We start from the raw sequence: 15464 nt of genomic DNA on the forward strand, positions 1-15464 counted from the left end.
TGCTATTACATTTATTAGCATTTCATTATATTATTGTTCTGGGTTCTTTTCAGTTTGCTGGCATACAGACATGTCTTATTAAATCTTTCTCTCCAGATATTATTATCTCTGGTTGACTACCAATTTTGTTTGAGTGCATTATTGTCAAATGCATATATTAGTTTTCATTTTCCTTTCTTTGTGATTCTTTTTCTGTAAAAAACAATGAGAAGTATAAAGACTTAACGTGACTTTAATGCTTCATCCTATTAAAATAGTGCAATTGTTAATGTCTAAAATGCACCTTGCATAATCCTAAATGATTATATGCATGAGATCTTAATTACAGAGAACTTTATTCCTTAATTAATGTATTCCAGACATCTGTAGTTTTGATGTATAAAAACCTAGTTCTTGCCATGGGTATATTTTAAGACACACATGCAAAAAAGAGATTAAGTTTTCTGGTACTTGTTAGCAGTGTAAGAGGTAGCTGCTTGGCACTTTTAAATCTGATGCTGTTAATCATCACAGTGCTTGGTCAGGCTTTTATATATTTTTTTTAATACTGCCCAATCCTACAAGTATGTATTCAGATTTCAGATAAATAATTTTACTGACATATATAGATGACCTCAGGTTCCAGACTCAGAGACATTTAAAATGTAAAGGGAAGAAGCTACTGTATAAAAGCACATAAGGGGGAAAAAATGTAAAAAGCAGATCCTTTTTCTTTAAAGTGAGAAATTGTATACAGCTAGACTCTTTTTACCCTGATCCACTTAGGAGCATGCTGTTTAACGACACTAAGTGATAATGTACTTAAATGGTTAATGCAAGGGTTGATCCTCCTCTAAAACTGAGCTGGGAACAAAAGCTGAAATGACTTTTTGAGAGGGAGGGACAGGAGGAATTCTGCCCCTTCTCCTGTTGTTTTACAACGTGAAACCACACAGCGATTGAGGAATCAGGGCACGGCACGTGGATTAAACGCTTCCTAGGAGCAGCCAGGACCGTGCATTGCCCAAACCCTCCCTGAACTTTCCCGGTGAATCCAGCAGCCTGACAGCCCGGCTTCCCGCTGGGTGGATCCTGCAACTCCAGGAGGCAATGGCACTTCTTGGATTTAATTAGCCGAGGTGAAAGGTGAATTAAAGCTAGCTGTTTGGCAAGTCAGAGCAAGGGGCTGAGTTCTGAGGAGCACCAAGGAGGAGGGTGCTTTCTCGTTTTTTCCGTGTTTTTTTTTTTTTTTCTCCTCTCCCTCCCTCCTTCTCTGAATGAATTGCCTTGCAGGAGGGACTGAAAATACAGCTTCTTCCCGAATCCACTGGCAGAGTTACTAAAGACAGCTCAAGACACAACACTGCAGAGTAACGCCTTGGAATGTCCTTGCACTTTATAAACAATTGTCCTAGGGAGGGGAATATTTTTACATGACATTTGCACAGCTTGACAAATGGCTAGCTGAGGCTGTGTGCTGCTCTGATGAACGCTGAATTTCCCACAGAGACACCCCAAAAACTGACCAAAAAGAGAGAGAGAGAGCTAACTGCACTGGCAAAGTGGAAGTTGGAGCCTTAAAAACACCCCAGCAGAACAACAAACAAACAGCAGCAGTTCAGTGAAGAGAGCAAGAAATTTATCCTGGGCAGGATGGCATCTGCTCAGGACCTTCTGATGCTGGCACTGTGTGGCTTGTTGCTGGAGCTCCCGGCTGGATGTCGCGCCGCAGATACGAGGCAGCCGAGGTTACGTCTGTCACATAAAGGTAGGTCAGTGTGTCAGGTTTTTAAAGACTTTGTACTCTGCAAGTTCACTGCCTTCACTGAATGCATTGCATCGGGATTAAATTATGGTCCTTTGATAAAGTGTTCCTGTTCAGAAATCATGTGAATTGTTTCCTTGTGCTAAACTGCATCCTAGATTAAGTTTACCTATTCTAGAATACTTAAAGTACTTACAGTGATGATTTTGGACTACTGAAATATTCTTCTACCTGAAAGTGTGTTAGATTTGCATGTCATTCTCTCTTACTCTCCATGCTGTAAGAAGGCTGTCAGGTCTCTTATTAGGAGGGAAAGAAATGGAGATGATAACCTGAAATTATTGCTGAATAAATGTGCATCATGTAACCCTTGAACAATTAAATGTCTGTTTCACTTTTAGAATTCTATCTGTCTACAAATATAGCTAAGGCAAAAGGACTGAATTCCTGTGCAACCATATGATTCATTTTCTAAACTAGCAAGTGTCATCACACTATAATTAAAATGAGTACCTGCCAATGTAAGTCTGCTTGCTGTTTAACTGAGTTAGCCAAAGGAAAAATGTTATTTTTTCTGACATATTTATATGGAATACTTAGAACTTTTATTTTTGCTTAAAATTATTTAAGTCTCAGCTACCTGAAGGCTGAACCTTTCTTCCTTAGCTCCTTCAGTGTCTCTGTTCTGGATTGCATGTCGTTTAAACTCTTCCCTATGATTTGGGTTTAATCTTGTATATGTATAAAATACCTGTGCACAGCCACAGCATTTCAGTTCTCTGCAGCAGGGCATACATTTGTAGATTATATACTTAGACAGGTATGAGAGATGGTCATTGCAATAGGAGAAATAAATGTATTTGTGCAAGATAAAGTGATGATTGGCCAATCAGTAATGTTTGGATATTACCTCTTGGGTACAGATGAAAACAAAATGCTTTTTTGCTGCCATAGTTGGGAATGAACAATTTCCAATTTAGTCAAGAACATTTCAATGGTTGTACAAGTGATAACTAAGCTGCATCAGTGTGAAGTACATTAGAATACCTATTTTAAGAATGGCTAAGTTTTAAGAATTAGCAGCATCTAGAGATCCATGTGTATATAGCTTTACTCCTAACAAGGTTTAATTGTGTTTTATATAGCAAGCTAAATTACCAATTATAAGGAAGGGAGAAGCTGAATAGTATAATTGGTCTGAAAGTCTTGCTAGGAAGCTATAAGAAATGGGGCTTGCTTTTATAGGGCTATGAAATGTTTTAGAGAAAGAAGTATTTTTCATGGAAAGCTGTCTTGTAAGTAAACAATTAATTGCTCTGAATGAAATAAATTATATGACCTTTTTTAACATATAAACCACTTTTCTTTTAGCCTATGGCTTCAGAGTACAGTAGGAATGAGTGCCAAATGCTGATTGTATAATCCTTTCACATCTCTTACTGTTGAAAACGTGCACTTGAATATTGATTTATTTCTAGATGTAACTGCTAGGGCTCTAATTGTTACTGACATTTGTTTGCTTCTGATGGGGTTATGGGGATGAGAAAAGCACAGTAAATGAGACAAATAGACCAAGTGTTATGTTGGTTCAGGACTTGGGCTTTGCTGAAAATTTTGGCAAGCTCCCCACTGTGGTACTGTGACTATTAACTGCTTCTCTGCTCACTTGTAGTAGCAATTGCTTTCCAGTGGTTGGAACTAGTGTACATTTCGCTGCACACTACTTCTCTTTTCAACAGTGGGCCAGTAATTTGGCCATAACACATCATAACTCTGATATCTTCAAAGAGATCTTAAAGCATCCATTTCTCACAGAGGGCCAAACCTTACCTGCCTGATGGCAGCTCCCTCATATCCAACAACACAGAAAGATCTGTCGTCATAAATTCCCCACCACGGTCACACACATCACCATGTTATGGTTCACCTTGTACAATACCCCGTCACATTTTTCACCCTTAGGAAATGAGACTGATTTTACAAGCAGCGTTGCAGCCAGGGAGTGCCTGACCACGTATCTATCCCCAGGCAAGGGTTGGAAATGGCATACATGCCTGCCACCCTGGGAACAGCTACTGCAGCCCTCCCAGCCACAAGAATGTAGCGACCTAGCAAGAAGACAATGAGCAAATGCCACTGCTGTCCTCACTAATCAAACAGGAGCAGCAGGAGGGACCCTCATCTGAATTGCATTTGCTCCAGAGAAAGGCTGCTGTGGGTACCAGAGAGGTTGGGGAAGTTACAAAGAGGTGGGTGTGCACCCTCTGTATGAAGGTGCTTCAGCCTGTCCTGTGAGTTGCTGGTGTGGCACAGAGAGAGGATGAAGCCCATATGTGCAAATTTTCAGTGTGGAGTAGCTGCAGTCTCAGATAAAAAATTCACTGCAAAGACCCTGCAACATGGAAGTTAGCAGGCCTGCTCACTGTCTCCCTTTGCAACTGCAGATGTTGGTGGATAATTGGGATTCAGGCCCTTGCAAGATAGGTCAGTGCTGACTGAAAAGTTATAAACTTCTGTGATGAGTATGATGAGGTTATGGACATCAGATTTTTTTGTTGTTGTTGTTATGGAAAAATATTTAAAACAGTCCATTTTAAAGTCTTGGTTCTGTTCAGTCAAGAGAACACTTGCATGAATTAGAGTGTCCTTTGATTTTTAACAATTCACAAATTATCTCTTTAAATCCCTTTTAAAGTGGTGCTCGGTGAAAGTGAGTTAGTGGCCTGACAGTGAAGGGGAACCTTTTGCTCTCCCAGCAAACCAGACCTTCACCTGCAGTGCACACATGTCTCCAAACCCACAGCAGCAGGATCAGGTCTTAACCCTTGCAGAGGGGTCGCCTGATGGATAGGAATACCACAATCCCCCTGCCAATTAAGGGATGTATTGTGCAACCCCTGTTTGACTCCATGGCCATTTACTCTGCTTCAGTGGGAGTTAATGAAAGTCCTGCATTCATGAACTACTGCTAAACCTGTCAAGCCAATGCAAACTGTAATGGTGATTTTTGCTGAGGCAGGTGATGGTCTCAATTCACAGTAAGCTCAAATGTGAATTTTGCCATTTCTTTATCAGATGTGACTTGATCCTCTAATCACCTAGATGTCATTTTATGGTTCTAACTTCATTTTTAGTTAGTTGAGATAGGTTTATATCCAGAACTGGAAGGTGTTTTCCTCAAACCATGATCTTGTGTCCATTAGGAAATTTATACTGCAATCAGTACCACTTGTGGTATTAGTGTTATGCTTGCACTAAAGATCAGTGTTTGAAGATGACCAACCAAGATCTGAGTACTCCAATATCTTCACGTTAACTTGTAGAGATAAACATGTGTTATAGCATGTCAGTATTACAGAGAAATAGATTTCTGCATTATTAAGTTATAGATTGACAACTTCATTTAAAAATCATTAGCTCATTTTACATACAGTACAGACTCTGGCTAATGAGGTGTTAATGGAAGCCAAGCTTCAGCCCCTGTTCTTTATAGGCTGCTGCTGAAATTCTTTCCCAGTATCCCACAGTTTGAGTTCTCGCAATGGGAAATATATAATTAAGGTGAAATCAGCACACACTGTGTGTTAAAAAGAAACTATTTACATTACAGATTGAAATGGATTGGGTTTCCAGAGGACAGGAGGGATATATTTTTATAAGCCTAACAGAGCTACACTGGAAACATGTGGGCCTGAAAGGCACATGAAGGACATAATTGTCTAATTCAAGCATTATGCATGGTTTTATTTGTATTTCTAATTGGTTTGGGATGGATTTTTTTTCCTACTTCATAATTATGGTAAAGAACAAAGGTAATGCAGTATGAAAATGAGATGTTGAGCCTTTAGAGTGGTCTGTACAGTTCTGTTGCAGTGATGGGGTCTGGTGCAGTTACATGCAGCAATTTGCACATCTTGAGGGATTTGTTTTCTGTTTTACCCATTGTGTTCTCTTGAGTGACTTGAGGGGTTTTGGCATTACCTGACCTCAGGTTGTGCAGCTATGCACTGGACACTGCTCTTGTCTCGAAAAAGTGTGGTTAAGAAGCAGCTGTGCCTGCTTACCCTTTGAAATATGTCTTTTTTACCTGTTGTTGGAACTGCTTGCAACTTTCTGCAGTAGAGTCAAGCTGCAGCAGGCAGAATGAGCAAACTGAACTTAGAAGGAAATCATCTGGGTTAAAAAAATGTATTCTCCAAGTACAAATATTTCAAATAGTAACATGCTGCTAAGGAAGGGAGAGATGAAATGTTGTAGACAAAAACTGATACTCTCCATGCTCATAGTCATATTTTAATATGTAAAATGTGTAATATAAAACATTTAATGTAGAAGAATTTCGTTTTTTTGAGGCTGACTAGTCGTCCTGGAGGGTTGCTGAGGTCTGTTACAGCAGAAAAAATGTTTCATTGCCATTTGCAGGAACTTGTTTCAGCACACCTACTTTAACTTCCCTGATATTTTCAATTTAGAATTTATTGTAATTAAGACTGAGAGTTTCACCATGTTTATCCATGATAACTTCCTCTGTTCTGTAGCTAGAGGGCAGTAAAATTTACTCAGGGACTAACAATTACATTGAGTAACAAACAGGTAGGGTACATTTAGACCGTCACTTCCGAATTCTAAAGTAAGCAAATATGTTTAATCAAAGTATAATATTTTCAATTAGTAATCACCTGGCCGCTTAAATCCTGGCTAATTAATGACCAGCCACATAACCTAAGGCTGAATCATGACTGGTTCAATTTCATACATGAAAATGTTTTCTATTTCTAACAGCTTTCACTGGTTTTGAATTAGGAAAGAGCAGATTTCCTACCAAAGCAAATTCAAATCCAATAAAGATGTTAATTCATGCTTGATATAAATCACCTTGGCTTTGTACCAAGATAAGGAACCAACTTGTGGTCTTTGTTTATACATAGTTCAGAGATTTCTGTGTACAAAAACAGTAGAGGATATCATATATGTATTCACACACACGCATATATACATATAAATTATATATATATATGTATGTATCTGTAAAATATGTGTGTGTGTATATAACAGATTGAAGTTTTTTTTATTTCTTACATTGAATTAAAGAGCAGTAAAATTCCAAGGGTTTAGTAACTAATGGTTTTTATTATGGCTCCACACATAAATGTGCTTGGGTATAAGGGCTGATAACGAGAATTAGGAGTGTTTGGAAAAAACACGTGATGAGTAATATTTTATCATTCTCAGGGCCACATAGAACTCAATGTCTGCTCAGAAATATCTTAGGCAAAGATGCACAAGCATCTCTAGGCCACTTATGAGGCAGAGAGAAGAGCTTTTGCACCTCCCACTGGATAGGCAACTGATTGTCTACCAACATTTAGGACAAGATTTAGGTTTATTATCTATCCATATCACTAGGAGTGACTGCTAGGAAGTTCTGGAGTGCTTACAAGTAATCTTAGAGTGCCTTGCTCACTGAGACAGGGATTTTTTGGCAGAGAATTTATGCTGGTTCCTTTCATAACTGCACTTTGTTGACAAAGGCTGCTGTAAGTATTGCTGTAGCAGAGCTCTGGGGCGATGAGTGCCACGCCAGGGATGCAAGGAGCAGACGGCTTGCAGCCTAACATCAATCACTCTCCTGTTCCTGCTTTAAAGCACTATCTGAAGGTGCAAGATCAGAATATCCTGCATGTTGCTGCTTCTCTGCAGCTAGCTCCCTGCTTTCAAAGTGATAACACCATCTGCTATTTTAAACTCTTCATCAGATATCGTACTCATCATTATTTCACTGAAAGCAGGCGTTATATTTTGCTCAAATGAAAAGAGGATTAATGCTATTTACATGACTTACAGGATGGTGTGCAAGGGTGAGCATCTGTGTCAGGCCTTTTGAGGAACTTTTCATCAATAAATATACTGAAAGTGTGCAATGCAATTTTATATATTATTAAAACTCTTGCCCTGGTTTTCTTCTTGTAGCCAGGCAAATGTGATGAAGTTGTACATGCAGACAGTGTAATTACAAAAATCATCATTTCTTGAAGAAATTCATAGCCTCTAGGAATAAAGATAATAATCTTTGTTTTACAGGGAAAAAAGCCCTCTTGAGTATAGTATTTAAAATATTTTGTGTTGGTTAGTTAATGTTTGGCATTTATTTAAATCAGTTAAGGATTCAGAATTAAACATGAAAGAGCGTGTTGAAAAAGAATGAAAATATTGCATTATAAAAATGTGTAGTACTTTAGCCATAATTTCAAATGCCTCTTAAGAAAGGACTTAGATAATTTTGAAGAAAAAATATTTGAGAAGTTTTTAAAATAAACTCCATCTTTAAATTGTTGAAAAATTTGAATTGTCATCACCAAGATTCAGTTTGAGGAACTGACTCTACTGAGCCTACTGTATATATTAAAACAAAGGAAACCATCATGTTTCTCTCAGAGCACAATTTTAATACCAATGTGTTTATCTCACATTGACAAATTCCATTTTTCCCTTGATCTTGGTTCTTCTGATCACCCTCAAGGCTACAAATTCATATTTTGGAAGAGAGATTTTTCCTTGTTAACGACTTCAATTGAAAGCTGACTTCAATGTGCTTTTGCTCTAAGCATTTTCTTAGTTTAAGCTATAAATTGATATGCTTGCACTCATGCTGCATCCCTTTGGCAAACTATTTTATAGCAGTCTAACGACTATTTTTTTCCCCTTTCAAAACAATGTAAAGCAGGACTGTACCATTATGTATTCAGTTTTTTTCTTGCCCTGCGATGATTTTCATACTTATAAAAAGCACCCAAGCAAAAGTATTTTAAGATAAATTTTGTTTGGTGGGTTTTTTCAGTTTTTTAAGACGCAATGTTACAAACAGAAGGAATGGTTTCTCTGATTTGTCTCAGGAGTTCTTTGTGGCATTTTGATGCTAGACCTTGTCAAAGGGTTTGTAAATTGCAGCACTTTACAATCAAGCATCCAAATGCACCTTTCAGCTGCACTGCTCTTGGTGAATGTATAATCTTAGTGATGAATCTTTGTTCCTCTTCTGGTCTACCCCTTCTTATTTTGCCTGAAATTGAGAGGACCTCCAGAATGAAATGGCATGTCAAAGGTTCCTTTTACAGTTTCTGTGCAAGTATGTACAGGAGGTCTGCAACCGCAGAGTTGTCAAAGAGATGCCTGCCAAACATCTTGGCCCTGGCATGACACCCAGCCTGTGTGTGCAGCCAATAGCTGCAAAACTGGATTCGCTCATGTGGCTGCAAAATAATGTTTGATGAAATAAAAGTTGAATCTCATCTTTAAATTACTTTTTATTAGTCTCAGGTGAAAGCAGAGAATTGGCAGTTGTTTCTGTCATGTCTTTCTGCCCTGTCTCGCTAGAGTACCTGGTGTGTTTTATTGCCTCTTCTGTCAATCAGGATCTGCTCAACTCTTATTAAAAGTCAACAAGAGTCCTCCAGTTACATGTAATGATCTGAGATTTGTTGCTGAATGCAGTGTTGTGTTTCAGACTGAAACTTCATTTGCCCTGTGGAAGTGCCAACCTTTTCCCTCATAAACTCCAGAAGACCAGAACCAATTCTGTGTACCAGGAAGCAGCAATAATCCATCATGTTGTCTTTGCTTTTCCATGGGGAAGCACAGTGCCACAGCACCTTCTGTAACTCACCTGCCTGCTGCTGATTGCCTCTTGGTACTTAGGCCTCCAGTATCAAGGAATGGATTAAAAACTGGTTTTGCCAACTTCTGCACATTATAAAGTCAGTGTAAAAGAAGCCTTCTAATGGTTAAATAGCAAAGCCTAGTTTGACGTATACATGTAACATTCGGAAATTATATTACCGTTCTTTTTGAATTTTCATATCAGAAATTCCTAATTGTGAAGGAAACTTTCTTGTCAAGGAAGATTATATGAGAAGCATGAGACTAGTCTGCTTTGTGGGATCTCTTGCAATATAGTTCAAAGGATCTTAATGAATATTTAACGTGAAAAAATAGAAAAAAATTAAAGGCCAAAAAGTTCATTAATGAAAAATAAAAAAAACCCCACCAACATAAACTCAACCAAAAAATGTCTAGTAGCCAAAAATGGGAGAAAGACAAAAATACTACTGACAGCTTCCCCTGTCCCTTTGGCCTGAGCAAAAGATGTTCATTATTTATAAGAATTTGATGACAGGCAATATACAGTACTCTTCAGACTGTGATTTGGCAGGAATAGATATGAAAAAAGGTTGTTTATGGTCCTTGTGAAATCATGTTTCTAGCATTTTTACTACATCAGTAATGAAGAATTTCAGGTTTTAGGAGATTTGCTTGTTCAGCATTTGCAGTTTGTAGTCTTCCCTATTTTTTTTAAATCCCCAAAAATATATTTATATGCAAACATAAATTCTCAACCCATGCTAGACTCCTCTAACATAATGATGGGTCTTTTTTTTTTTTTTCCCAAAAATAATTCTCTAAACCAAGGGACCATTGCTTGGAAGATAGGCATTCAGTGAAAGAAGATTTAACTCCTCTTCACATCCTTAATGTCTCTGTTCTCTACTTCTGTGTTTATTTTCATCTAAAGGATTCCTGGCTTCATACTGTGAAGCAATTGAAGCTTCTGTGGGGAGTCAAACAATGGGGTTTTTACTGTTGCTAAGTTTGCTTTATAAGCTCTTTCTTACAACACATTTGTTTAATAGGCCTAGTAAAGTGGTGAATGCAGCTGTAAATATATCTTTTATTTGTTGATGTGCAATAAACATCACAAGGATTTTGGTCTTTTCTTATTCTGATCTTCCTGACACTGGTGAAAGAAAATGGTACAAAATGAATGAAAAGTGCCTTAAACTGATTGCAGAAAACAACAGACCCCCACATACGTAAGGGTTAGTACCTTGTTTCTCTTTTAACAGATGGTTTCTCCTAGCAGTGTTACTAAAACTTAATAATAGCAAAATAATAGGTTTCTTGATGTGAGGGAACTATTCCAGATAGCACTATTCACTGGGGTCATCGCTGAAGGTCATTTTTCATCCAGAAAGCTAAAGGTTAGCAAGTGTTGCTCAATTCCATGAGCTCCTGCAACTCTTTATTTATGGTTAAGCTAAGTGCTCTCCTGTGGGTGTGTGGTAAAAGCCAAGAGTAAAGGAAAATAAACCCATTCCTTTATATATTAAATATTTCATCCTAGCTGATTGAGAATGGTATGATGCAAAGCTTGAAAGTATGTGCTGTCTGGGAGCCCAGAAAGACATAAGCTCTCTTGAAGATCTTGTTCTTATTAATGTTGTTGTTGAGAAAATGTCTTGTCTTTACGTGGCCGTGTTTACATGCAGTTAAGTCATTATTCTCTCTTCTCTGCTTATCTTAGGCATGGCCATGTCCCCCTGCATATTTTCAGGTTACACAAGCATCTGGGATAGCAGTCATTTCTAAACACACTGCTGAGAAGGTGTTAAAGTATTCAGCAGGTTCAGCACTTACTATAGCTCATAACCAGGCTGTAAACAGGCCCAAGCACTTTACTGATTCCATAGTATTCCTTGTTGAGTGACTGCAGCTTCTGTGGTTTAACACTCAAGCTCTGCAGTGGTTATTTCATTTCTAGAAGAATTGAGTTTTTGTAAATAAAATGCTTCACGTTTAGAAGCCAAAGTTGCAGTAAAGAGTGTTTCTCCAACAATGGCTCTGAATGCAGTATACTGTCCTTAAATTCTCCTGCTAAATATATGAAGCCTTTATTACAAAAACAGAATAATTAATACAAAAGTTGAAGAGAGAGCTTAATTTACTATTTACAGTAGCAAACCTCCCATAAACTTTTGTTACTACAAAGTTGACAGGATTTTCCTGTCTCCTGACCGTACTCTCTGAAAGAGGTGATCTGTTTGGTCATTGTGTTTCACCTGGAGGTGTATTTCTGCCTCTGTTGAGTTTCGAGGGGGAATAGTGGTCAGCTTAAGCCAGAGTCCTTACATTTCAATAAAAGTAAGTAAGATGAATTTGGGAAGAATGTCTGATGATAGGTCTAGCATGTTACACATGCAAGGATAAAACCCTTTGCCTGAGAATGACTTAGTGCAGAGTTTGCAAGCTGCAGTACTATTGCCTTGATAAACTATAAGTAAAGATATTATTGTTAAGTAGCGTGTCTTTTTGACCTAATAATGGTCTGGAAGAAGAGGATGGAGGTGTAGTCATTTGAGCAGTGTAAATTCCTTCCAGAGCTGCTGGACACAATTGTCTCTGCACCACAGTCATGACTGATGTGCTCTGCCCCTGCTTCCATGCACAATGTGCTGATTTAGATTGAGCATGGCATGCTCAGGTTAAGCAACTTTCAGAACAGTTTAAACTAAATTGATGTACTTTTGTATGAAGTAGGTAAGCCACTCACAGCTGTCTGCCATAGCTCAGCTACTCCCTAGCAAAGAAGCAGTAAAAATCTGCTGGAGGTTAGATACAAGCTAAGTTATTTCCACTGCACAAAAAGTGGCGTTAAAGACTGCCTCCTAAAGCTATGATTCTATAAGTATTTGATCTTATGCGTGTACTTTTAATTATAAAAATTGCTTCTTTGATTGAAAGTTAAGTTGGGGTTTGTTTGCAAGATCAAAATCTATGGCATGGATTCTTTGAGGCCATCCCTGTAGTGTGATCCATTAAGATCAATGACAAAAGTTGTTCTATTTTGCCCATACCCCAGGCATTACAAAGCAACTTTAAACTTTGAAAATTCTGATTTATATGTAAAATTTCACTTTCTATTTTTTTCTCCAGTTAAACACTTACGGAAAATCTTGAGAATTACAACTTACTGCCCTCCTTTGTCGTAAGGAAAATTGTATTTGCAGAAGATTATTCTTTCAGGCTTTTTAGAACACTGTAATATGTGTGGGCACATGTCATTTAGAATTGTGGAATAAATTTTATAAGTGCTATATGTGGTCTCTGTAATTTTCTTGACATGGAACAACCCCTAACTTTCTTAGAAAATGAAACAAGTTACTTCATAATATCAGGCTAATGGATTTTTTTTTCTTTTTTGTGGTTTCACATTTACTGTTTTAATGTGTCATAGCACTAAAATCCTTGAGCTGTAAAATTAGATGCCTGGGCTGTTGAAAACTCCTTGTACTTCTAATTTAAGAGTAAAACAAAGCAAAAATATTGCAGCATGGAGATTTGAAAATAATAATAACTAGTGTTTGTGCATTCTTGTGAAACAGTTCCTGAAGTGTGCTGTGAATTTGATAGCAGCATAGAAATGCCTTACCTTGGGATTGTTGAAAGGTAACAGAGAAATTGACATTTCCTGATATCTGATACCAGTGCCTGGGAGTGTTGCAGGACCCATGGGGAAAAGCTGAGAGTTAAACTTGTCATGTCTTAGCATGTTTTAGATTTTAAATGGTGTATACTATAAATTAACTGGTAGGTTTCTAACCTGTGATGAAAAGGTGCTCCAGAGATTCCTGAATTAGTCATACATTATATGCAGGACTGCAGCCTGCCTTCAGCCTTGTTGGAGTGGTTTGGCCTCTGCCTTCAGCTGTTCACAACATGCTGATAAGTTTCTACAGGTGTTGATTTCTGTGTGAATTTTGTCTCACTGGTTTTGCTTTGTAATCGTTTGGTCCTTCAGTCTTCAAAGTCTGCTTTTGCCAGGCATTTTAATTTTGATGGCAGAGGTTAGCTGTTACAGCATCGACCTGAGCACCATAATTATGGCAGCAATCACATCACAGCAGCTCAGGCAGAGAACAGGTTTCTGTTGGCATCTCGAGTCCTGCAGTTGGTTTCACAGGAGTTGTAACAATGCTGATGCTGCGTACTCACTACAGAATTGTTCACGGACTTTACAAAATGCACTTGAGAGCACTAGAGTGTGGAGGTAGATCCTGAGAGCAGGTTCCGCAATTGCATGTTAAAGTTGTGTTGATCTTAATGCTGTTGATTGGACAAGACTTGCTTTTAACCCGTCACTTCCTAACTTAAACACATACTGATTTTTAATCCTTAAAAAGACCTCACACCTGCTGAAAATATAGAAGATGAACCCAAATAAAGACCTCACAACTGATGGTTGGTGTCTATCTTGGATGGTGAAATCCAGAGATCTGATATGATGCTTATAGAAGTTATAGTACCTATGAAACTTGTCTTTAAACCAAATATTTTTATGATTAAGATATTTATTTTTTGGAAAGTCAAGGTCTTTTATTTCACCGAGAGTTTTTTTGTTGGGTTTATTCAATCACCAATAATATATGATCACCAATTAGATTTGAGAAATCTGGATTCATTTGAATTTTTATGGAAAACTTTCAGCAAACTCTTGTGATATATTTAAATCTTGCTAAACCTCATAATTTGCTTCCCAACCTACATGGAGACTAAAACTTCCTTCTAACTACCTATTGTTTTATCTCATGAGACTGAAATACCTTTGAGCAGTGTGACACTGGCAATAAGGAATATGAACATGCCTCAGTAGCAGGCTATCATTAAAGAAGATAAACTTGGAAAATGAAGGATGTGTTCTATACTCCCATATCCTTATATCACATGTGCCTTGGGTTTTTTTCTGTTCTTTCCTCTACTGAAGTACTCTGAGACATTATTTTCTTTATTATTAGCTTTTTATATATCTTCACTTTTTATTAAATCACTTAATTCTTCCAAAGTCATACTCACTTTTCCTCATCCCTAATGTTTTCCTACTGCAGATATAAGGGCATCCCAGGCACTGAGGTCTCCCTTATAGCAACCATATCCCTCCCATGGAACTTTCTGCAGTATTTCTTCAACCCTTTTTATTCATTAAACACTTATTTGGCTCTCTAGGTGGGCCAAGAACAGCAGAGGTATGATTGTTTCTGCATGGACTTATTGACCAGTTAGTTTGCATGTGCTACTTGACAGTTAATTAGCCTGCTAATTGTATTAGTTATCTAATGATTTTATTCTCACTGTTTTCCCACAAAATTTAAAATTGGTCAGTGGGATCTCTTGTGTCATAGAGAACAAGGATTGTGTCACCAATTAGCAAAGTGCTCCAGAACACCTGATTTTCTAGGGAAATTAGATCAAAAGGCAATAAAATAATTTTTACTGGGATAAATGATTCCTCTCTTTTGGTCCTTCCAAACTGATAATAGAGTAGAGAAGTCAGATAACTACTGACATTTCAGGGGCAACATAATTATCTTTTCCAACAGTTCCTATGGAAATTTCAGTCTCCTGTGTTGCAGGTAGCTGTTCCTGTGAAATCTACATGATATCTAATAATGATTTGCCCTGAAGGTATTTTCTTATTTAATGAATTAAAGGCACTAAATCTGTATTCTTAAGGATTAGGAGAATTAAAATTAATAGAAACATGGGGATTTGTTTTGAAGTTTTTTGGCAGTGAATTGAAGACAGTGGAATAAATGAGTACTTGGAAACTGTTTTCTGTTCTACTCCTTGCTTTCGAATGGGTTAGAGTTATTATCCTGGCACTTTCCTCTAGGATTTTGACATGCTTTTATTCCCAGGGGAGTCTTGGGGATGTACATACATGTGGAGATTTCTGGAGCACGAATATTAAAGCCAGGAGCCAAGGAATGATGGAGGTGTCCCAGATCAATATAATGCTAAAGGAAAAGAACATTTGGAAAAAAAGACCACATAAATTCTATATGACTGAAAGATGAGAGTCCTCACTAGATAAACATTTGCACTGGATGTT

At 37.7% G+C, this 15464-nt stretch overlaps 1 protein-coding gene across 1 annotated transcript in view; it reads left to right on the forward strand.

Moving 5' to 3' along the window:
* Positions 1-892: 892 nt before the first annotated feature.
* Positions 893-15464, forward strand: part of SEMA3E (semaphorin 3E) — a 128273-nt gene continuing 113701 nt past the window's right edge. Inside the window, exon 1 of the mRNA XM_054272194.1 lies at positions 893-1747. Coding sequence (XP_054128169.1) covers positions 1633-1747 — 115 coding nt within the window. The 5' untranslated portion in view covers positions 893-1632. The remainder of the gene's footprint in view (positions 1748-15464) is intronic.

This window comes from Melozone crissalis, unplaced genomic scaffold (assembly GCF_028551555.1).
Source record: "Melozone crissalis strain CALT ecotype California unplaced genomic scaffold, PUWL_Pcris_2 ptg000004l_1, whole genome shotgun sequence".
Taxonomy (NCBI): Eukaryota; Metazoa; Chordata; class Aves; order Passeriformes; family Passerellidae; genus Melozone; species Melozone crissalis.